This window comes from Mandrillus leucophaeus, unplaced genomic scaffold (genome assembly GCF_000951045.1).
Source record: "Mandrillus leucophaeus isolate KB7577 unplaced genomic scaffold, Mleu.le_1.0 Scaffold27, whole genome shotgun sequence".
Taxonomy (NCBI): Eukaryota; Metazoa; Chordata; class Mammalia; order Primates; family Cercopithecidae; genus Mandrillus; species Mandrillus leucophaeus.
This window is the reverse complement of record NW_012102809.1, coordinates 5,555,330-5,578,382: the sequence shown is the minus strand read 5'-3', so window position 1 is coordinate 5,578,382 and position 23,053 is coordinate 5,555,330. Positions and strand designations below refer to the sequence as shown.

Here is a 23,053-nt window from a genome sequence, read left to right as displayed (position 1 = left end):
TGATTGTATGAGAAGTAATTGCTGTGGATCTTCCTTGACAAATAAACTACAATCCGAACCTGGCAATAAACTACCAATTATCAGAGTACTGCATCATAGTCCGTCGCAGATACCTAAGTCCTTATTTATTTACATGTTTTTAAGTGAAATTATGTGTCATAAAGTGTAGGCATTAAATGGTAACTTTTGCCACACTAGGCTATTCCTGATGATCTAGGGAAAATACTTTTTCACATCGAGTGCTTTCACTCAGTAACTCTTTATAAAGGAGCAAATATTCTTAAAAGAACAGAATGCTTTCCTCTTTCTTTTGCTAGGGTCACTAACTCACTGACCTTGTAGCTCAGTACTGTTTATCTGGCTTGAAGGGGAAAATTCTGGAACGTGGGCTTAGCATTGCTTTACTCTTATTTACCAGGAAAAACTCAAAAGGCCAGAGAGGTTTGTGTTTATTTTTCTCTGAAAAAGATGGAATTGGGCTAAAGCAAGAGCTTCAGGGGAGACTTGTGACATTCCCATCATGTCTATTGTGATTTGAAACCCTTGCAGGTTCATGAGCAGCTGCAGAGCTGCCCCTAGGAAGTCAGGACTGCCTTGCAGTACAGATTCCCACCCATACTCTCCTATCCATCTTCCCCGCCACCACCCCTTCCTGAAGAAGAGCTGGGTGTTTCTGTTTCTTGTTTTAGCACAAAACAGATGATAAGAGATCTGGATTTCGGTTGCATAAAACAAATCTGAGACAGGGCATTATTCTAATGACACCTAGAACATGAGGCGGCTCAGCAAGGAGCCTCCACAGGTCACCCACCCAGACTGGAAGTCCTTCAAGATGCATGGGCAGCTCCAGCCATTCCACACGTGCACCATTGCTTTCCTTTTTATCTCTTTGCCCTTCTATCCTGGCTTCTGCCCCCCGCATATTCTTTTTGCTACTAGTGGATTGGCTGCCACTGTGTTCTGGAATGCTATGATGAGTTCAGTATAGCAAATGCACAGGCACACTCTTGCACACATACATACCATGGGTTCCTGCCCCAGCCACTCCAAAGACCTGGACCACTAGCAGGCGCCTGTGGTCCCACGTCCTCTCCTAGGACCCAGGGCTCTCCACTTGAAGCACAGTGCCTTGCTGGAAGGAGCCGCCTCTGGACCACGCTGCAGAGAAGGGCTGTGAGCCTCAGCTTTATGAACGGCTGCCTTGCGTGTTGAGCTTAGGCTGTATCTTGGGAGCACAGTCTTCCTCTTCAGAGCTAACTTCATTTCATCATCCTGGATTTGATAAGGGTTATTCATTCTATCTCTTTGCCTCCTATTTTGGCAAACACTTCAGAAGACAGATGATACCATCCTATTGAGAAAATGACTGTTGAATAACAGATTATAAATCTGTGTATTTCCTCTGGAGAACTGTGTGTGAAATGAGAACACTGGGTTTGTCCAGCCTGCCTCCAAACGTATCTCAAGACATTTCTCTCTGCCTGTTGTCTTTAGCCACAGGAGTCAACTAATGTGTATTTCTCAGGGATCGTGTATAATACTTTGGAACATACACACTTCCGAGAGGTGTAACCTACCAAAGACCTGTGTTTTTTCCTTTGCTTTGCTTAATGCCTTAAACTTTCTTAAGTGCTCCTCCGGACATTAACATGTGAACCTTCCCAGTAGCTAGGAGAGGCTATCCATATATTTTGCTGCCAAGAAAAACAGGCCCAACACTTTGCAACAGAAAAATGGCAGGACCAGTGTGAGAATCCTGGTTTTCTGGTAGGCTGGTTCCCTGACATCCCAGTACAGCAACGTATCGTCCTTAAAAGATATATAAATGTTGGCATGACCACCCCGCCTTCCCAGTACCCACAGCCAGTGAAACCCAGTTCCTGAAAAATGACGGAATTTACCAGCATCTGTAATTTCCTTCTGTGTATATGATCTCGGTGGCTGGGGAACTGCCTAATAGCCTAGTGAAGGCGGACTCTGAAAACTGTCCTATGTTTCTCTAGTAGTATTTGATAGTAATCTATCTCAGCTGGGCTCAGCGGCGCACACCCGTAATCCCAACACATTGGGAGGCCAAGGCAGGCAGATCACTTGAGACTAAGAGTTCAGACCAGCCTGACCAACATGGTGAAGCCCTGTCTCTACTAAAAATACAAAAATTATCCATGCGTGGTGGCACACGCCTGTAATCCCAGCTTCTCAGGAGGCTGAAGCAGTAGAATTGCTTGAACCCGGGAGGCAGAGTTTGCAGTGAGCTGAGATCACACCACTGCACTCCAGCCTGGGCAAGAAAGCAAGACTCCATCTGAAAAAAATAATAATAATAAAAGTTCAGTCTCACAGTAGGCAGGGTAGGGGACTCGATGATTCTGTACGGAAAAGAAACAGTGCTTCTGTGTCACTCTTGCTCCATCTATCCATCCCATCCACCATCCTGTTAGAATGGCATTGTTGATTAAAAGTCCCAGGCCTGGGGTGAGGAGACCTGAACCCCGACGCCCCCCTCTGACACTGTGTAATTTGGGTTAAGTTACTGCATCTTTGTGAATCCGCCTTTCTTTTTAATCTGTATGAGGTGTTGGGTTGTCTTGTGATGTTTCTATCCGTGTCCTGTGTGATCGTAGATCCTGCATGCCACTCTCTGTCCAGCACGGGATCCCCTTTGCAACCTCCTTTCTCACCCACCCTGGGGCTTGGGAGCTGGAGGTGGGGGAAGAGGGGTGGTCAGTGAAATATTACAAATCAACCTTCTGTAGACCCAGTTTGCAGATGTTATGTGGAATTCTTTCTGCTGTTTCATTCCACTGCATTACATTTTTATGTTAACTTAATAGGCTAATATTTTATGAACTTGTAAGATTGAATATATGGAATGAAATCGATGTTTCTGATAATTACTTGTGGGGTGGGGAGGTTCAGGAGAAAGTCATTTAAAACTTCCAGACTGATATTGATTAAAATTAGTGGCTTAAAGATTTAGAATATCTAATTTATACAGTTTTTTTCTTGGTATAGCTTAGGTGAAAAATGTTTCTGTAGCATTTATGATAACACTTAGCAGGTAATTTTCTTTACTAGATTTAGGGAAGAGCCAGTAATGTACAATCAGAGCATTCCATGTGTCCCTATTTAGGACGTTTCAGGGTTTATTGATGCAATTTAGCATTTTTGTCTGGGATGTTCAACTTCTAAGGGACAGGCTCTTTGTTTGCTGTTTTAGAATTATTAGAGTCTTTCATTGTATCTGTCTGTATTCACAGCATATATGGTCATTTCATTTGCGTGTTAATGAACAGGCATTATATCAATATTCAATAACAGATTATAAATCTGTGTATTTCCTCTGGAGAACTGTGTGTGAAATGAGAACACTGGGTTTGTCCAGCCTGCCTCCAAACGTATCTCAAGACATTTCTCTCTGCCTGTTTTTCCTTAGCCACAGGAGTCAACTAATGTGTATTTCTCAGGGATCGTGTATAATACTTTGGAACATACACACTTCTGAGAGGTGTAACATACCAAAGACCTGTCTTTGGTATGTTACTCTGTATATCAATATATCAATAATTCCTTATATTTGTCAAGCACCACACAACGGTAGTTGCCAGTTCTGACTACACATCAGGATGTATTTTTGAAGATTTACAGAGATGATTTTGATGAGCACTACTGTTGAAAACCACAGGTTTTCCGAGAGTGTCCGTGTGTATTTCACATGGCTTTACTCATCAGAAGAAGGTATTGCACATGGTACTGGTGATTGCCTCTTTTACAAAAGAGGAAACTGAGGCTCTGGAAGGTTCTGTGAGTTACCCCCGGTCACACTGAACAGCAGCACTTCATCAAGTTAGTTTCCAGATGTCCAGCTTCTCTCCGCCCAGCTAGGCAGGCACAAGAGACTTGCTGTGTTAGGACCTGATGTCTTAGTCGTGTTTAAGATTACCAAGGGCGCTAGGTGCAGTGGCTCACACTTGTAATCCTAGCACTTTTGGAGGCTGAGGTGCACGGATCACTTGAGGTCAGGAGTTTGAGAGCAACCTGGCCACCATGACAAAACACCATCTCTACTAAAATACAAAAATTAGCCAGGCATGGTGGTGCACACCTCTAATCCCAGCTACTCAAGAGACTGAGGCACGAGAATTGCTTGAACCCGGGAGGCGGAGGCAGAGCTGAGATCACACCACTGCACTCCAGCCTGCACGACAGAACAGGACCCTGTCTCACACACACACAAAAAATAATAAGATTACCAGCAGTTCAACAGAAACAAAACTGACAGCATAGTGTATTGTGACAGTCATGGGACATAGAGGAAGAATTAGGTACGTACTGCCTTCATTTAAGGAAACTGCAAGCCCAGCGGCCTTAAGTATGCTGCTAAGGATATAGTAGTTGTCACATAAATAAAATTCTAAATGCTATCATTATAAAAGCCACTCTATGCCTTTCTCATCTGGCAGCAAGTTTGTCAGCACAGGCCAGTGGGTAACGTGTTGCCGTGTGTTTCCATTTGCCCCGTGATCTGGCCTAGAATTCCTACCAGCCAACAACAAAGGAGGCCCGAGAGGAAGGCTTTCCCCAGAAACATGCAGTCCCATCCTTGGGAACAGTTCCCATGAGCACGTTAGCTTCGCTGGTTATGAGCGTAGCGAGGCGTCAGCTCAGGCAGTGAGTAAAACAGACCTTTGTAACGGGGCTGTGGGAGGAAGGGTGTAGACCAGAGGGGAACAGCCAGGCCGGAGACAGACACGCAGCTGGGGCTGCCTCACTTCTCCATTTGCCTCCGCCAGCCATGCCTTCTGACTGGACATTTTCACCAAAGAAGGTACGGTGGGGTATGCTTTTTAAAAAAATATTAGAAGGATGGCAGGTTATTAAAAGCCAGCTGTCATTCCCTATTTAATCTAGTGCGTCGTGCCGGCACTGAAGACAGTACATGTGTGTTGTTTATTGTTTGTAGGCGTTTCCCCGAGTGGCATAGTTGTAAGGGAGGTACCACTTTCCTAGGACATGCTTTTGGCATCACATACCTCCCTGCGGCTGATCAGGGAAGCAGCTCGGCAGGGCAGGAGAAGCACAGAGCTGAGTCTGCCACTGCTCACTGGCATGCTAACCATGGGCAAGCCGCTTAGCTTCTCAGCATCGTATTCCTCAGCTATAGAACGAAATTGGGTCAATGATTTATCTCTAAGGTCCTTTCCAGTTCCCATACTTAGTGGTTCCAGTGATATATTGACAAGAATGTGGTATCATTCTTTTATTCATTCATCAAGTCTGTGTGAATCACACATGTCTGGGAGCTTGCTCAATGCTGTGAGCAATGCAGCAGTGAATTCCACAAAGATCCTGCTTTCCTGGAGCCTGTCATCCAGCCAGGGAGACAAAATGGGGGCACACATGATTCTCCCAGAAAGCAAAACGTGAAAAATACCGGTTGAAAAGGACATGGAAAAATTATCTTCTATTTGTGACGCTTTCCTCTGTGCCCTAAAGACTCTCTTTGATAATTAATGGACTTTTAATTTAATTATGACAGTAATCTGGTAGGGTGGATATTATTATGCCACTTTATAGATAAGGAATCAAACCTTCAGAGAATAAATAATCTGCCCCTAGTCATGCAGCTAGTAAATTGAGCCAGGATTTCGAAATAAGCCTTTCTGATTTCAAAGCCCATTCCTTCTCCATTAGAACATGCTGCCTCCTGATAAAATGCTCAGAGAATTGATAAAGGGGATAGCGTATGCCACTGAGGGTAGGATATGCATTTTCTGATAGAGGAGCCATTTGCTCAAGGACCTAGAAATGGGAGGACTTGGCGGAGAGGATTTCCTGGAGGCAACAACTGTGAAGCAGCAGGAGCAAACCCAGTGAACAGGGGCACCAGCCAGGCAGAGACTTCAGACGTTAATTAAAAGGCATTTTGGAGGCCAGGCGAGGTGGCTCACGCCTGTAATCCCAGCACTTTGGGAGGCCAAGGCGGGCGGATCACAAAGTCAACAGATAGAGACCGTCCTGACCAACATGGTGAAACCCCGTCTCTACTAAACATACAAAAAATTAGCTGGGCGTGGTGGCGCACGGCTGTAGTCCCAGCTACTCAAGAGGCTGAGGCAGGAGGATTCCTTGAACCCGGGAGGCAGGGGTTGCAGTGAGCCGAGATCGCGCCACTGCAACCCAGCCTAGCAACAGAGTGAGACTCCGTCCCAAAAAAAAAAAAAACATTTTGGAGCCCCCGAAGATTTGGAGTTAAATAGGTAAAGATCACCTCCAGTCATGCCTTGAGAGTGCGAGTGTAGACACTAATTAAATAAGCTGAAAGGGGCTTGAATTTAAGATTAAAAGTCAGGAAGGGAGAAAAGAAGACGTGGAAGAGAATGCTATACCATTCTCGTAAAGGCTGTATCATCAGAAATACCAAACTCAGGAATAGGAGCCAACCTTAGAAACACATTGAGGACTCTGAATTTAGTGACTCTAAGCTGCAAGAGATTGCTTCAGCTGTAATTCTAAAACTCAAGACAGTGGTCAGAGCCTGAGTGTGCAGGGGTCACACAATTGCAGGGCAGAGCTGGAGGCTCGACTGAGAATTAGTAAATGCGTGGCACTTTGCCGCTCACGGAGCATGTGCACATTTGCTATCTGAGATGCTTTTCAAGGTGGCCAAACGAGAGACCACAAAGAAAGAATAATTATGTTAATAGCTAACAATTAGCGAGGGCCTACTGTGTACCAGGCACTGTGCTCAGGATTTTGCGTACCTCAGACCTCACTTCCTTATGAGGTATCATTATTATATCCCATTTTCATAGAAAGTACCTGAAACCAGGGTATCCATGGTCACAGAACTAATAAATGGCAAAGCTGAGACTTGAACCCAGGCCTGATGGTCTAAGGTCCCCAGCCTTGGTTAAACAGAGAAGGAAAGGAGGTGCAGCAATAGGGGAAAATCAGACTCCAAAAGAAGAAAAAAATTGCAAGGAGGGCAGATACGGTTGGTTTCTCTGTTGGTTCGTTTGCCATTAGAAACTTTGAGAATAAAGGTCGAGAATGTAGTTGCTTAAAATAATGTACACCTGGTTCACCACGGTTAATGATCACCTGCCTTCTACAAAGCTTACATATTGAGCTTTTATGGGACAGATGGGCTGCGGTGCATTACTGCCTCTTAATACCCTGCATTACTTTAGCCTGAAACAAGGGTGACTGTCTGAATGTCAGCGAGGACTTGGGAATGCCAGAGGCATGCTGCTGCATTCATCTGCTTCTGTGCATAAAGATTTAACATTTGACGTTTGCCCTTTTTTCCAATTATCCTAGAGTTTCTTAACATTATTTTAAAGTGATGGATGTTTTGCTTGTAGGAAATCATTCAGAGGAGTAACAAACTTAGTACCACGATGAACTAGTCAGACGACATGTTCTGGGAATGGCTTGCACCTGCCTGTTGTGTATATGTGTGTCCATGTGTGGACAGGCATGCTTTTAAGTGGAATTGTGTATCTGATGTTTATGTATCTAAACAATTTATATATAATTTGGTCCAGATTTTCTATTATCTCTTAGTTTTATTAATCCAATCAGAACGTTTAAGATATAAAAAGCCCTCTGATGTCCTGATCTCCACGGTAATCAGGGGCTTCAGGGTCCCTCTTTCCGCCCCCACCCTCCAGAAGACATACCAAGATTTTTAGATTAATGTTTCCCTTAATCCTAGAGTATTCTGGAGAATGTCTCTCTGAGAAGCAGTAAGGGTCAGTGGTTTGAGCCACGACTTTGAAAGCAGACATGTAACGAGGTTTGAATCCCAGCTTTGCGACATGCTGTCTGACCTTGGTTAAACACTGAAAATCTCCCTGGCCTCAGTTTCAGTGTCTGAGATAATGAGCCAGACACCATCCTTGATATCTGTGTCCTGGGGACCTGGAGGAATTAATGAGCTGATGCCATAAAATCCTGATCCTGGCTTGAAGGGCCTCTCCTGTGAGGTCTTTCTGTTGCAGTACATCTTTGTTAGCAGGCTTTTCCCACATATCGGGGCTTCTTTCAGGTCCTCATTTAGTGTCATCACCACGTTAGTGCCTAGTTTGCTTATTTTTTAAAACTGAAAATATCACACATACGAATGGAGATTTCATTGAATATTGATGAACACTCAGAACTGTACATGCAACAGAAAGCGAAATTGGCTAAATATTACTCATTCAATAATTTATCTGAAATACGGTGTCATTTTGCAGTTCTAAAAATATAATAATTAATGTGAAATTTCAGGTTTAAAGTACAGTTTTAAAATATCAAACAAGCATCATGTCAAAAAATGAAATTTTATTAAAGGAGCTACTCTAGACGATTAAGAAATGAAAACTAGAGTTCTAGGGGAAAAATTCAGAACCACGTTTAATTTTATACTTGGTAGTGCACTGCAAATGGCAAGGTAATTTTTACGTGTATATTTATAGATTTAATTAGCAGTTATTTCATTATATCTTTCATATAACCAACTATACATGGAAAATGATTTCAAACAATAGACTGTCATCTTCAAGAATTATTGTTAGTAAGGTTATGGGAAGCTGGTTTCTTGGTCACTATAAACAGAGAGAGAAGTGTGTGTGTGTAAAGGTCATTACTTGTCACCTAATATGAATTCTTTCTTTCATTAAAAAAAATTTTCTATAACGTTTCTCATTTTCTCATCCATGTTTTGCACTTGAGAATATTTAGAAGGCACCATGATTTGTTCAAGGCATATACCCAGCCCAGCTCAGGATTAAGATTCAGAGTTCTAATTCTGCCCCACACAGCACAGGGAAGTCCTGCATACCCTGTTGATCTGGGTGTCAGATAGTCTTGAGGCTCGTAAAGGTCTTTGCTTCTCCTTCCTGCTTTCACGTTTCAGTGAATATTGAGGCACTGGGTAGTGGATGATGGAGACTCGGTACCCACTGCAGAGGATGGGGACCAAGTCTGCATCATCCACTCCTCAGTGCCTCAGTCGGTCTGGGAGCCAATGTTCAACAGATGAGCATGCGGGTAAGTAAAACACCACCAGCTGTAAGAAGTGCTGTTCAAAAGGATGGGCTGGGAGGGTGGCAGGGACACCCGTCTCAGATGTCTTCTATGAGCAAGAGCGCTTTAGTCTGGGACCTGGCGATGAGTAAGGTGAGGTAAAGGGAGAGGAGGGGAGGGCAGGTGGCCTGGGCAGGGACAGACTATCGGAGACCCTGAGTGCTAAAGAGCTTGGTGTGTTCTGGAACTAAAAGAAGACAGAGATTGTTTTCCCGCTCCATGTGGAGGGAATCTGTCGCCCACTAATTTACAAAAGAAAAGTCGGACAATAATCCCTCATCAATGCAGCTATTAATGAGACCTGGAGCTTCCAGGAAAATCTAGCTTAATAACTACCACACTGTTACTTCCTCGGGAAAATTAAAAAGGAAGGAGCGGTGAGACAGAAGGGCCTAATTCACCCCCCAGTTGACCAAGTCTGACTTGGCCTGCTAACAAAGCAACTTTAGGCAGTAGGGAGAGAAGCAAGGGAAGATGGATGTCTCTACAGGGAAATATTTTATGACTGTGAATTTTAGTATCTCTGTTTCTTGTCTTCCTTCAGAGATTAAAAGGAATCCATGTATAAAACAGGTAGTCACATGAGCATATATAAAATTTGGTTAAGCAAATTCAAGGACATTTTTTTTTTTTGAGACGGAGTCTTGCTGTGTCGCCCAGGCTGGAGTACAGTGGCGTGATCTTGGCTCACTGCAAGCTGCGCCTCCCGGGTTCACACCATTCTCCCACCTCAGCCTCAGCCTCCTGAGTAGCTGGAACTATAGGCACCCGCTACCACGCCCGGCTAATTTTTTGTATTTTTAGTAGAGATGGGATTTCATAGGATGGTCTCGATCTCCTGACCTCATGATCCACCCACCTCGGCCTCCCAAAGTGCTGGGATTACAGGCGTGAGCCACCGCACCCGGCCATTCAAGAACCTCTTCTACTTACCTAGGGTCAGTATATTCTATGGACATTGATAACTCATGGTTTTAACTGTAACCTCACATTGATCCTCAGTTTTCAGGGAAAGAGGATACTCATCTACTTCTGGTCACTGACATTTTAGGTGAAATCCTGAAGTGATTTATTAGTAGCCTAATTAGGTACTTTTTCCATTATTTAACCCAAAATCCAGGTTAAAATATTATGACATGAGTGACTTGAGCTAGACCATGACTACACATGTTTACTTCCTAGAGTCATTAACCTGGTTAAAGAAAAGAAAATCCCAGCACATCCTTGTTTTGTTAAGGTAACAAAATGAGCTCATATCGAACACATAGGTTTAAATTACTGTAAAATTTTTTTGTGGGCTCAAACACAAACATCACAACAAAGCTTACCTGTGACCCAATTAGGCGCATCATGAAAACATAAATCCCTATTCTACTCAAGTAATACCAATGGCCTGGTACCAGTGGCTTCCAGCAGGCCACTGGGGTTTGACTCCCAAGTAGGAAAAGCCCCTGCCTCTGGGGGGATAGATGATGGGGAAATCGTTCCATCCATCCCAGTGTTACATGCCCTTCTGCTTTTCTGTAAATTGACCTAAAATGGCCATCTTTGATGGTCTCTCACTTTCTCTCTCAATCCCTGATGTGAGAATGTATTGGAATTATTTTATAAACAGTGAGTCTGCCCACAGACCGACCTCCTAGCTCCGGTTTAGCAGTGTCCAACAGTAACAATAGAAAAGCCCCTGACTTATGTCTTCTTTTGAGAGCAGAGAACCCTTTTGCAGAAGGCCCAGGCACCCCCTCCTCTAGCCACGTTGACCAGAGTTGTGGTGTACAGTTATGCCTAAGCTGTTCACTGGACAGGTAGCTGGACCGCACCACAACAGCCTTAGGTCGAGCAAGATTGATGGCTTGGGGCTAGGCTGGGAGGAGGCCCACTTCAGGGGAAAACTGGGGCTGTGTTGAGAAGGAAAGAGGGCAGCTGTGGAATCGGCCACTGAGCGGGATCATGTTTCACAAGCACTCCAGGTCCTGCCTGGGGGTATAAATCCTGGCTCTCCCTTTTCCAGCTCTGTGGACTGCATAAAAGTTTACTATCTAACTTCTCGGCATTTCTGTGTTTTCACCAATAAAAAACATGAAGATAACAATACCCCTCAGAAGATAACATGCGATGCAAGATGGAAACACAGACCCAGCACAGGCCCCTTCTTTACTCTGAGTCAAGCTTCCTTAGGGACAGGGCATCAGTAAGGGACCCGTCAGCACTTCGCACAATTCATGGAGTTCTCAGCCGTTCATTTGCTAGGACTGAACAAGGGAGACAGGCTACTAAACTGCCCCCGAACTCACAGGCTTGTGGTGTGTGCTGGATGAGACACAGCCCGTGCTGAGGCAGGCAGGTCTGAATCCAGTGCCGCAAGCACCATGGGCCGTGAGGTGGCATTAGAATATCTGGAGCACTGATGCAATGTCATCGGATGTATACATGTGCTGGAGAAATTGCCATCATGAGAACAGTTAATCGCGGAGTTGATCGTGGAGGCATAGTGTCCAGGCAGAACCCTACTCCAAGCAAGAGATCATTTGGCGGCTGAGGGAAGACAGTGCCAAGGGGAAGGGAATGGAATGAAATGCAGGAACTCTGGAGGGGATTTAAAGGCTGAATGTGCTGGTTTGCAGGCTTGAGTTAGGAACCTGCATCTAGCAGTCAGTATTACTAGAGCATTGGTGATGAAGCCGTGGGTGTAAATAAGACCACATGAAGTGGGCATATGTGAAAGACATATTGGTGATCTTTCTGATGTTTTCTACCATTTCATATGAATAGGCAAGAGGAATGAAAACAGGAAATGATTTTTCTTTCCTCCTCCCTGGCAGCCTTGTCTCCTGTGATGTTTGTTCCTCATAAGGCTGGGGTCCTGTTGCGTTCCTTTTCGATGAGGCTTTTTTGTTACTTGGTGGGTAGGGGGCCTTAGGTGTGGCAGAGAATTTCCACAGCCTCGCCCTCGCCGTCGCAGTGATGAAGAGCGTTGACTTCGGAGTCAGGCGCTGGGTTTCGTTCCCGCTGCACCACATATTAACCAAGTGAAATTAAGCACATGTTTTATTAATCTTTATAAACCTCAGTTCCCCTCCTGCAAAATGAGAACGATAATAGTGCCGACTTCACAGCACTGCTTGCAGTGGCAGTGAGCTAAGGCGCTTACACAGGCGCATGCCTCCACCTGGGGGAAATGCTGTAGATGCTGCTGGCTCCTCCACTCACCAAAACTGCATTTTCTCTCCTTTGTTCTAAAAGAGAAATCAAGTGTGGGGAGCAAATGGGAGAAAAGAGCAGGAGAAGCTTGCCTCAGATTCCAACTCATATGACCTGTTAGTGACTAAAGACGGAATGCCAACACATGCATTGTGTGTTTGGAATGCCAGGTTGGTGTTTTCCACAGGGATGTGCCCGTTGTTCTCTGTTTTCTGTGGAACTGTCTTCCAGCGCCAGACCTGGAGATGGGGCCTGCCCTTTTACCTCTCAAATATGTTCCCAGGGAAGTGTGTCCTTCTCTGGGGGCCACCCCATCACACTGAATCTCATGTTGGGCTCATTGCTAGAAACTCTGTAGCCTGTACCTGCTTCCCATGTCACATCAAAGCATCTCAGCACACAGACCTAAAGGAGACCTCGGAGGTCACCCAGCGTGGCCTCACAGAAACACCTGCGGGAAGGGATTACGGAGGTTTGCAGGGAAGGCCAGGCGGCCTGGGAGTGAGCGCCGCACTGCAGCCCCCAGACACACTCAGCTCCTGCTCCCAGGCAGGAATGAAGTGGTTTCCCAGCTCCTGGGGCCATGGGTAGCTGACTGATTAAATATCTGGTTTGGGAAATTCACCTGACATATTTCTTTTTTTTGAGACAGAGTCTCGCTGTCACCCAGGCTGGAGTGCAGTGGCGCGATCTCAGCTCACTGCAAGCTCTGCCTCCGGGGTTCCTGCCGTTCTCCTGCCTCAGCCTCCCGAGTAGCTGGGACTACAGGTGCCCGCCACCATGCCCGGCTAGTTTTTTTTGTATTTTTAGCAGAGACGGGGTTTTACTGTGTTAGCCAGGATGGTCTCGATCTCCTGACCTCGTGATCCACCCGCCTCAGCCTCCCAAAGTGCTGGGATTACAGGTGTGAGCCATCGTGCCCAGCCTCACCTGACATATTTCTTTCACGTAAGCCACTTCTTTTTCTTGTCCAAGCTGAGGCCAGCGCTCACCCAAGAGTCACCTGTATCTCAGTGCAGGTAGCTGAGCAAGGCACAGCCACCAGGAGGAAGGCAGGGAACAGCAGCCGGAGCCTGGGGAAGCCCTGCACACATTGGCCTTGAGGAAACCACCTGACAGACGTTTGCTCTTCCTCACACAGAGTTGGTGGGCATTCTGACTACGTGGTCACATCAGATCACTCTCACCTCTCTAAGCATTTCTTTTTCTGGAGTATGAAATAGCTGTTCAGGGAGGAAAGCAGTTTGATGTCAGAGGCTCCTTTGAGCCCTGGGAATTAGACCTCAGAAGCTTAGAATTGGAGCTCTGCTGCTGGTGGAAAATACACTGTGAATGTTTTATTCAGTAATGCATATATAACATTGAGCAGAATCCAAATACATAAATCACTTATACAATAGCTGTGAAGAGCCACCTTCCAGCACTTCAGAACCAGGCAGCCAGTAGCTCACAAAGGCCTCTGTTGCCATCTGCTGGCCACATGCTTTCTCATGCTGTTCATTCTTGCTCTTTGGTATTTTTTGTTCCTGCAGCCTTTGGGGCACTCAGGTTCTTCTGCTGTAAAATTTGCCTCCATCAAAGCTGTATTGCCTTGTGTTTTTGAGGCTTTCAGAAGAGACCCTTAGCACTCTAAAATTCTGGGAGGACAGAGAAAGCAAGATGGAGAGAGATGACAAAGCCGATTTCTTCCCCCTGGCTTTTTTAACCGGTTATGTGCACTATCAGGCCGTCTGAGCTTAGGCCTGATAACAAACACATCTGAAGGCCAAGGACACAATACTCAGTTTGTCTTTGTAACAGGTCCTGTTATTGTGTCTGTCAACCTCCCGATGTCTGTATCACAGTCACCAATATATTATACTAAGGAGATAGGAATTATTAACGTTGCCAGTAAAACTTGCCCATGTGTAAGCACGCAGTCACACAATTATGGGCCTGAAGACCATCCCCAGTGGCGAAACTGTGCCCCAAAGGTTGCCGTAAGTCACTGGAGCCAGAAGGCAAATTTGTGTAAGGTTGGCCACCGTTCCCTGAATGACAGTGGTGTGCTGACACGGCATCAGACTCCTCTCACACAGAAGATCCGCTCGTGGTGCAGGGCTTGGCCTCCTCAGTGTGGCCACAGGCCCTACAGTGCTAACAGACGTCACTTGTCGGGATCGCCCCTGAGCCATTGTGAACATGAAGTGGCATCACTGATCTCTCAGCAGCTCTGAACCAATACATGTGGCATCCCAACTTCTTGAGAGGCTGACAGAGCACATCCAGAATGCAGCCACATGGAGAGTCAGAGTGGGGCAGGGATATAGGGGTGCTGTTGAAAACTGAAAACACGGGGGACCAGCCCACGAAGCAGCCTTCTGGGAGACATCTGCATGAGGCCAGCAGGCCAAGGGTCCGTGGCTAGGGATGGCTCTGCTCTCCTTAGGGAGAGGCGTTCAGAAACGGAAGTTCCGAGGCAGCCGTAGGTAAAGCATCCTGGGCTCTTCAAATCTGGGCATGGCTGTGAGCCCCAAAGAGTTGTCGTCGGTTTACGTCGTCTCCTAATACACAGGCTAAGTCATTAGGGAAAAAATCATGTCTCAGGTTTTAAGGGGAAAAAATGAAAAGGTTCATGGCCTTTAACTGTAAACAGTAGAAGGGGGTGGGGAATGGTTGAATGGTAGAAATGAAAATCAAGAAATCTAACGATGGCTGGTAACTTAAGGACCTTATGTATCAGTTATTGCTGCACAGTAAATCATCCCCTAAAACGTAGTGGCTTCAAAGAACAATCTTCATTTATTGCCACACCCCACTTCTACAGGTCAAGAATTCAGACAGGGCATGGCGAGGGGGACTTGTGTTGCTCCACAGTGATGGGACCTCAGCTGGAAGATTGGAAAGCTGGGGACAAGAATCATTTTTTACGTAGCTGTCTGGAGGTTTATGCTGGCTGTGATCAGGAGTCTGGCCAGGGTGTCAGCCGGAACGTAGCACACATGGCCTCACTGTAACCTGGGCTTCCTCACAGCGTGGCGGCTGGGTTCCAAGGGCAAGAAGAGTCCCAGCAGAGAGAGCCAGACAGCAGCCATATTGTCTCTACGGCATAGCCTCAGGAGTTGTACAGCGTCACCTCCACTGTCAAGGTTACAGAACCTGTCCAGGTTCACTTAGAAGAAGATAAACCCCTTCTCTCGATAGAGGAGGGTCCAGTCATTGTAAGACAAGCATTGGAAAATACCATCTGCCACACCAGTTCCCTTATCACCCGTATCCGCATCCCCCCACACAGGCACAGAAGCAGGGCAGCCTGTCACAGACCCTCAGCGATCGTGGCGTGGGTTTGTGCTGGGTAAATAGGTGCGTTTGTGGGTCGGCTCTACTTGTGGTTTGTAGTTTGACCTGGTCTTAACCTCTCTGGATCTCAGTTTCTTCTTCTGGGAAACAAAAAGGCTGAGCTGCAAACCAAGTCATTGGAAACTTTAACCTTTTCTCTTAACCTTTTTTGTATCCTGATGCATATGTCTCAGTGGTAGTGAGGGTCACAATTCAGTTTGGTGGAGGGGGTAAAAGTTTGGAAAAGCCTCCCTCAAAAACTCTAGAATCCCTTCCAGCTCTGACCTCTGTGAGTGCTGAGACGTTGGTCATGCTCTTTGGCCTTTTGGGATTTTCCTTTCCTGCTCTGTAAAATGAAGGGTCTACTCAATTATCAGTTAAACTCTTTCCAGCTGTCACGTTTGATGGTAGTGTTCGTTTTGACATAATGAGGTTCCTTCACCCACACCAGTACTGTTCTGCTACTGTGGACATGTGAGTCGGCAGAAGAAATCCTATGTTTACAAGTTCCTGCCCGGGCTATTGAAGAAGTCTTCCTTTCTGTGGAATGATAGAAGCTTGAGTGGCTTTTGCAGCAGGGACCTGGGAAATCAGCATACTCTCCACTTTGCAGAAGAGAAAACTGATGCACAGAGAAGCCAAGCGATTGCCAAGGACAGAGGGCGAGTTACTGATAAATCAGGCTACAATCCTATGACCTAAGGCAGTCTACTTTACTGTTGTGACCTCATCCTCTTAATAGAAAATACATGAGCAAAGAGGACCCTGAGTCATACCACCCCATCTCTCCCATCTGCATTTTTCCTGTGAAGGGCCAGTGCCCTCAACAGTGCCATCTTATTTTTATTTCCACAAATGTGATCAGTGCTCAACTGTTATGAAAGTACAGGTTTTCAAACATGAAAATTAGATTCAAAAGCTGAACATCCAAAATAATTATAACCAAAGGTCGTGGTAGTGATAATCACACATAGAGGCTCTTGGTCTGATTTCTAAAGAGAGAAACAATGCTTGAATACTTATAGAACTGGACACCTGAAAAACAAGTGGGAAGGCTTTTAAAGCCATTTGGTTGGTGATTTAGGAGGTGGAAGTGGCATAAGGAAGTCAGTACTGCTCACAGTCTAGGAAAAGGGAAAGCGTCTACATTTTGGTTTCGATTTGTGTTACCTCTTTTATTTTTCATAGTGGCAAAATACACGTAACATAAAATTTACCTTCTTAACCATTTTTAAGCATGTATGTTACATTTTTAACATGCTTTTGTTGAATGGTTAAGAATCTAGGAAATCATAAGCCTCACGTGTTCCTAAGTGCAAATCAAATTGAAGCCCAAACTGACTTTCCCGAGCCCAACTCCAGGTTCCAGAAATGGGATCCTCAGCCACACACTGTGAATACCTGTAATGCGCTTAAGTACTTTTGACTTGTAAAGTACAGAAAGCACATCATAGTGTATCCAAACCTTTGTGTTGGTGTCCTGCAATGCCACAACCTTATGTCCTTTGGAAATACTCATTGTACAGGTTTAAATACTCCTTCCTCCAAACAGACTTTTTCAATCTTTTCAAATTTTAGTTAAGCTTTATTTTGTTTTAAGTATTGTTAAAAGAAAAACCTTAGACAAATTAACCAAGTTTAACTGAGCAAATAACAATTTGCAAATCAGGCGGCCTATGAGTCAGAATAGGTTCAGAGAGGCTCCAGCACCGTCATGTGCTGAAAGATTTTTTTTTTTTATTTTGAGGCAAGGTTTCGCTCTGTTGCCCAGGCTGGGAGGCAGTGGTGTGATCACAGCTCACTGCAGCCTTGGACTCCCAGGCTTAAGTGATCTTCCCCTCTAAGCCTCCCAAGTAGCTGGGCCAGGCACAGCACCGTGGCCCACTAATTTTTGTATTTTGGGAGGAACGGGGGTTTACCATGTTTTCCAGGCTGGTCTCAAACTCCTGGGCATGAGTGATCCACCTGCCTCAGCCTGAGAATTGGTGGTGTGCTTGTCCCAGCTGCTTGGGAGTCTTATGTGGGAGGATCACTTGAGCCTGGGAGGCCAAAGCTGCAGGGAGCCATGATCACACCACTGCCCTGGAGCCTGGGCAACAGAGCGAGACCCTGTCTCAAAAAAAAAAAAAAAAAAAAAAAGTGATGGGGTCACAGGCATGAGCCACCACACCCCAGCCTGGAAGAAAATTTATAGGCAAAAAAAAGGAAAAGGACGTACAGAAAATGGAAGTGAGATGCTAAACAGCCAGACTGGCTACAGTTTGTTTGTTTGCCGTATTTGAGCGCAGTTTGAACAATTGGCTGCCGGTAGCCAAAGCTCAGTGATCAGCACAAGAGTAGATTATAGTCTGTGTAACACATCCAGTTAGGTTACCGTTCACTATGTACACAGAAACCTTTAAAATATGTAAAGAGGCAGCTTTAGGCTAACCCTAATTTAACAATATCTTGTTAATATTAAACACAATCATAGCAAAAATGTCGAAAACTAGTCAAGTGCTACTGTTTTAAATCGAGCCAAACATTAACTTTTATCTGATACTCGTCCGTGCCCTACTCCAGTGTGTATTTGTAAATACAGAGTGACCTGTGTCATGAATGAACCTTGATATCCTGTTGCCTAACTTTGAATGAAGCCTGCGCCTTCACTGGTCAGAGTTCTGGATATGATATGCTCACCATGTTTCCAGAGTCCGAGTTCTGGATATGATATGCTCACCATGTTTCCAGAGTTGCTGGTGTTTCTCCAGTTAGCGAGGTGGAAATGCAGCGGTGCCTGGGAATATCAGAGGCATTGGGCTGACAGGGGTACTTTGCTCTGCCACTCACCAGTTATTGTCATTCAGAACAAGCTACTTCTGCTCTCCAGGCCTGTCTTCTCCTACCACAGAGATGTCAAGACCTATTTCCCGAGAATGTTAACAAGGACGACATTCAATTACATCGACAAAGTACCTAGCGTAAGGGCCTAGAACATAGTAGGTACTCAATGAACATTAATATTATTCTTCTTTTGAGATCAAATTCTTTTAGGCTTATGTGTAACAATCACTTTGAAGTCCTCTGATTGCTCAAAAGACTTTCTTTAAGACTTCAAAGTATTAACCTGATTTTGAAGAGCAAAATGTCTATGTGTAAAGGATTAATCTCATTTCTATCTTTTAACCTGTCTTAAACACCTCTAACACTTGCTTCTGTTTGAAATCCCAAAGACCTCTTTCTTTCTGTTAACTCTTACTCTTAACTTTCTTTTAGTTTTTTCTCTTTTCTCCCCCCAGGCATAAAGTCCATAGTCATGTCTGCCACCAGGTTTGTTTTCTATTGCATCTTGATATTCTCTTGTGTTTTCAGGGGGGAGCATGTTAGAATTCCTTAATATACAGATGTCATTGTATATAAGGTTTTCTTGAGACTTAGTCTAGAAGTCAGTCATTAAAAAAAGTAATTATTCTTACTGGCTACTGATAAAAATTCTTTAAGAAAAACTATCGAATATATATATACACACACTTTTTTTTTTTTTTTTTTTTTATACAGGGTGTCACTCTGTTGGCCCAGGCTGAAGTGCAGCTGGCATGATTATGGTTCACTGCAGCCTTGACCTCCCCAGTCTCAGGTGATCCTCCCACCTCAGCCTCCCAAGTAGCTGGGACTACAGGCGTGTGCCACCATGCCCGGTTAATTTTTGTGTTGTTTGTAGAGACAGGGTTTTGCCATGTTGCCCAGGCTGGTCTCAAACTCCTAGGCTCAAGCAATCTGCCCACCTTGGCCTCCCAACGTGCTGGGATTACAGGTGTGCGCGACCACACCTGGCCTTTGAATATCTTTTCTTCTATATATAAAATCTTGGCAGAAATGTCTTCTTTTGTCATCATGAAATTTACTTTCATGAAACCTTCTGAGAGCCCCTTATCTACCGTTAGTCTTTTTGGAATCCTTTTTGACCTGCTGAAAGGCAGCACTATTGTATTTTTCTTGGCGACTTGTGGAGCCACCACCATACCCAGTACATTTTGACCAAAGTCAAAGTTAAGTCTGCACCACTTCAAGTCTATGAGTAACACAGTGGAAAGGGGTCAGAAGACTTGGCTGTTGTGATTTGCAAAAATGGCAGGACGAATGCTCCATATCCTCCCTCAAAAATACATTCAGATGAGGATAATTTGGGTGTTGGCCACAGGCAGCTTGCAAACTCAAAGCCTTGTCAACTCTTACTCCAGTGTGTGACCTGAGTGGAAATGTCTGCAAAAGAGCAGGAATCCTCTCTTCTTTGAGAATAGGGCAACAATCGAGTGGGTGGTTTTAATTATTCAGATGGAGTCACAGGACATTAGATGCAGAATATTAAAATCTCCATCATCCAGGGAAAATTATTTTAAATACAGGTAGACATATAGAGGCATATCACCAGCTGGGTAGCAAAGTCATTATTTAAAGAACACCAGAGTTCCTTTGTGAGGAGGAACTGCATGCAGAGATGATGCTCAGTATCAATACAGTGAGATTACAAAGTACACAACTGAACACTTTTGTAAGCTTCTCACTAAGTGGAGGAGTGGGGCCAGATTCCAAGAACTTAGTGTTTGCTTGTCTGGTAATCTCTTGACAGATCCTAGAAGCAACAATTCTATGTTGAGGCTTAAAAAGAAGAGATAGTGTGATCCAGCAATCCCATCCCTCCATGTATACTCAAGAGAAATGAAAACATGTCCACACAAAGACTTACATGCAAATATTTATTGAAACTTTATTAGCAATAGCCAAAAAGTAGAAACAACTCAGATGGCCATCAGATAATAAATGGATGAGCAACATGTGGTGTAGCCATACAATAAAAGTATTACTGGTGGTAAAACGGAACAAAGCACTGACACGCGCTAGAACATGGATGGCCCTTGAGAACATTATGCTATGGGAAAGAAGCCAGACACAAAAAGTCACGTATTGTATGATTTCGTTTTTATGAAATGGCCAAAATAGGCAAATGCATAGAGACAGAAAGTGGGTTAGTGGTTGCCAGGGGCTAGGGAGGATGGGACATTTGAAAGGTGACTAATGAGTGGTGTTTCCTTGGGAGTAATGAAAATGCTCTAAAATTGATTGTGGTAATGGATGCACAACTGTGAATATACTAAAAACCATTGAATTGTACACTGTAATTGGATAGATTTGATGGTGTATGAATTAAATCTCCATAAAGCTGTTAAGAGACATCAGGAAGAGACCAGAGTTTCTTCTGTGCAGAGCCCTCTGCCACAGGAAATGAAGGAAGTCTACCCACTCCTCCTACAGGCGTTGCTCCTTGGGGTGGTTTAGCATGCCATTACCACAGACCGTGGCTAGGACCTGTGAGACGCATTTGTAAATGCCACCGTCTTTGACAATACCTGGGATTGTTGAAAGGGAAGTAATCAATTACTAGAAGCCATTAATTGAATGCTGTGTGCCAGGCGTTGTACTAAGACATTATAAATACCATCTAATTTATGTAAAATTGATATTATCCCATTCTGTAGGTAAAGAAACTGAGACTACAGAGTTAGGTGAAACCCAAGGTTTCTGAGCCAGTGATTGGCAGAGCAGGTGTTTAAACCAGGTTTGTCTTGGAACAAACCCCAGGCTCTTAAGTACTACATTAGCCTGCCTTCTCCCTTCTCCACCCTCAACCCAGCCCCAGTCAAAAAAGCAGCAGGAAATGGGCCAAGTTATCACTTAGAAGAATATTGATTTGGTTTTAAAAGTATTGAATAGAATGACCAAATGATCTAGTAATTCCGTTTCTCAATATATGCCTCAGAGAACTGATAGCAGGGACTCAAAATGATACTTGCCCACCAACGTTCACAACAGTATTATTCACAACAGCAACCCAGTGTCCTCAACAGATGGATGGATGAACAAAATGTGGTGTAGCCATACAATGGAATGGTACTCAGCCCTAAAAAGGAAGGAAATTCCGCCACATGTCACAACAAGGATGAACCTTGAGGACATTGTCCTAAGTGAAGTAAGCCATAAAAGAAACAAATGTTGCATGATTCCACTTATAGGGGTCCCTAGAGTCCCCCTATAGACAGAAAGTAGAATTGGGGTTGCCAAGGGCTGGAGGGGAGGGGGAACGGAGAGTTAGTGTTTAATGGCTACAGGGTTTCATGGAGGAAAATGAAAAGATTCCAGAGAAGGGTGCTGTTGATGGTTGTACAACAGTGTGAATGTACTTAACGCCACAGAACTGTACACTTAAAATGGATAAAATGGTACATGTTGTGTTTTGTATATTTAACAAACACACACACACACACCACTATTGTGTTTGTTTGAAAGTCTAGAGCTAGAAAGCTTTTTTGAGTGTATTTAGCAGGAAAACTTAAAAGAAAGTTCTTGTCTTTGGAGGAGACAGGCCTGAGGCATCCAGAGGGAATGAAGGCCACCTAGGGAGGCAATTCCGTTCCCACGAAAATCACACCTGGAGTGATCTGCACTCGTCACAGTCCTAGGAGTGCTGTTACCAAGGGAGAGGAAGGAGAAGGAATAGGGATGAGGTCTCTGAAATAGACATTTGATGACATTTTCCCCAATTTGTTAGTTTGCAATGACTAAGACTTTTTGCTTTTTAGCCTGTTATTATGGAAAAATGTGAACATATACAAAAGTATGTAGAATTGTCAAATGAGTCCTGTGTATCCATCACCCATTTTTCAGAGTTAGATACTCTGTAATATCAATAGCTGGTATTTTTTTCATCCTTACAGCTACCCATGCTCTCACGTATTGTTTTGAGAAAATGTGTATTCGTTTCATATTAAACTATTTTGGTACATATCTGAAAAGATTATTCTTTTTAAAACATAGCTATGATACCATTATCATAACTAACAAAATAATACTAATTCCTTAATATCATCAAATACAAAGTGTTAAAATTTTAATGTCTCACAAATATCACCAATTTTCAAACTGGGTGATCTGTCTGTAATAGGTCTTTAAAAGAAATCTATAGGCCCATGTGTATGTTTTTTTCTTCCTTGCTCTTCTTTTTCCTTATAATTTCTTTGTTGAAGAAGTCAGTTCTTTTATCTGGATTTTGCTGATTTTATCTTTATTTTCTTGCTTATCTTATGTAAAAACTGAAAGCCCTGTCTTAACCAACTTGGTTCTTAGCCTTGGCCAGACATTACACTCACCTGGGAAGCTGGTAAAATCCTGGCATGTGTGGAAAGCAACTTGTCACTTCCTCAATAGGTTAAACATAGAATTACCATATGACCCAGCATTTTCACTCCAAAGGAATTGAAACAGGTTCAAACATAGTCTTGTATTCGTATGTTCACAGCAGCACTATTTTCAGTAGCCAAAAGATGGAAACAACCCAGATGTCCTTCAGCTGAGGAAAGGGTCAACAAAATGTGGTATATCCACGCAATGGAATAGTGTTCATCCTTAGAGGTCACGAAGTACC

The 23,053-nt window shown here is 44.2% G+C and overlaps 1 protein-coding gene across 3 annotated transcripts in view; it reads left to right on the top strand.

The window, feature by feature from the left end:
* Nucleotides 1–23,053, top strand: part of LYRM4 (LYR motif containing 4) — a 216,047-nt gene that overhangs the window by 108,301 nt on the left and 84,693 nt on the right. The window contains exon 3 of one of the 3 annotated variants that reach the window (XM_011984588.1): nucleotides 13,296–13,422. The exons of the other annotated variants lie outside the window; for them this stretch is intronic. Coding sequence (XP_011839978.1) covers nucleotides 13,296–13,379 — 84 coding nt within the window. The 3' untranslated portion in view covers nucleotides 13,380–13,422. The remainder of the gene's footprint in view (nucleotides 1–13,295; nucleotides 13,423–23,053) is intronic. 3 annotated transcript variants of the gene reach the window in all.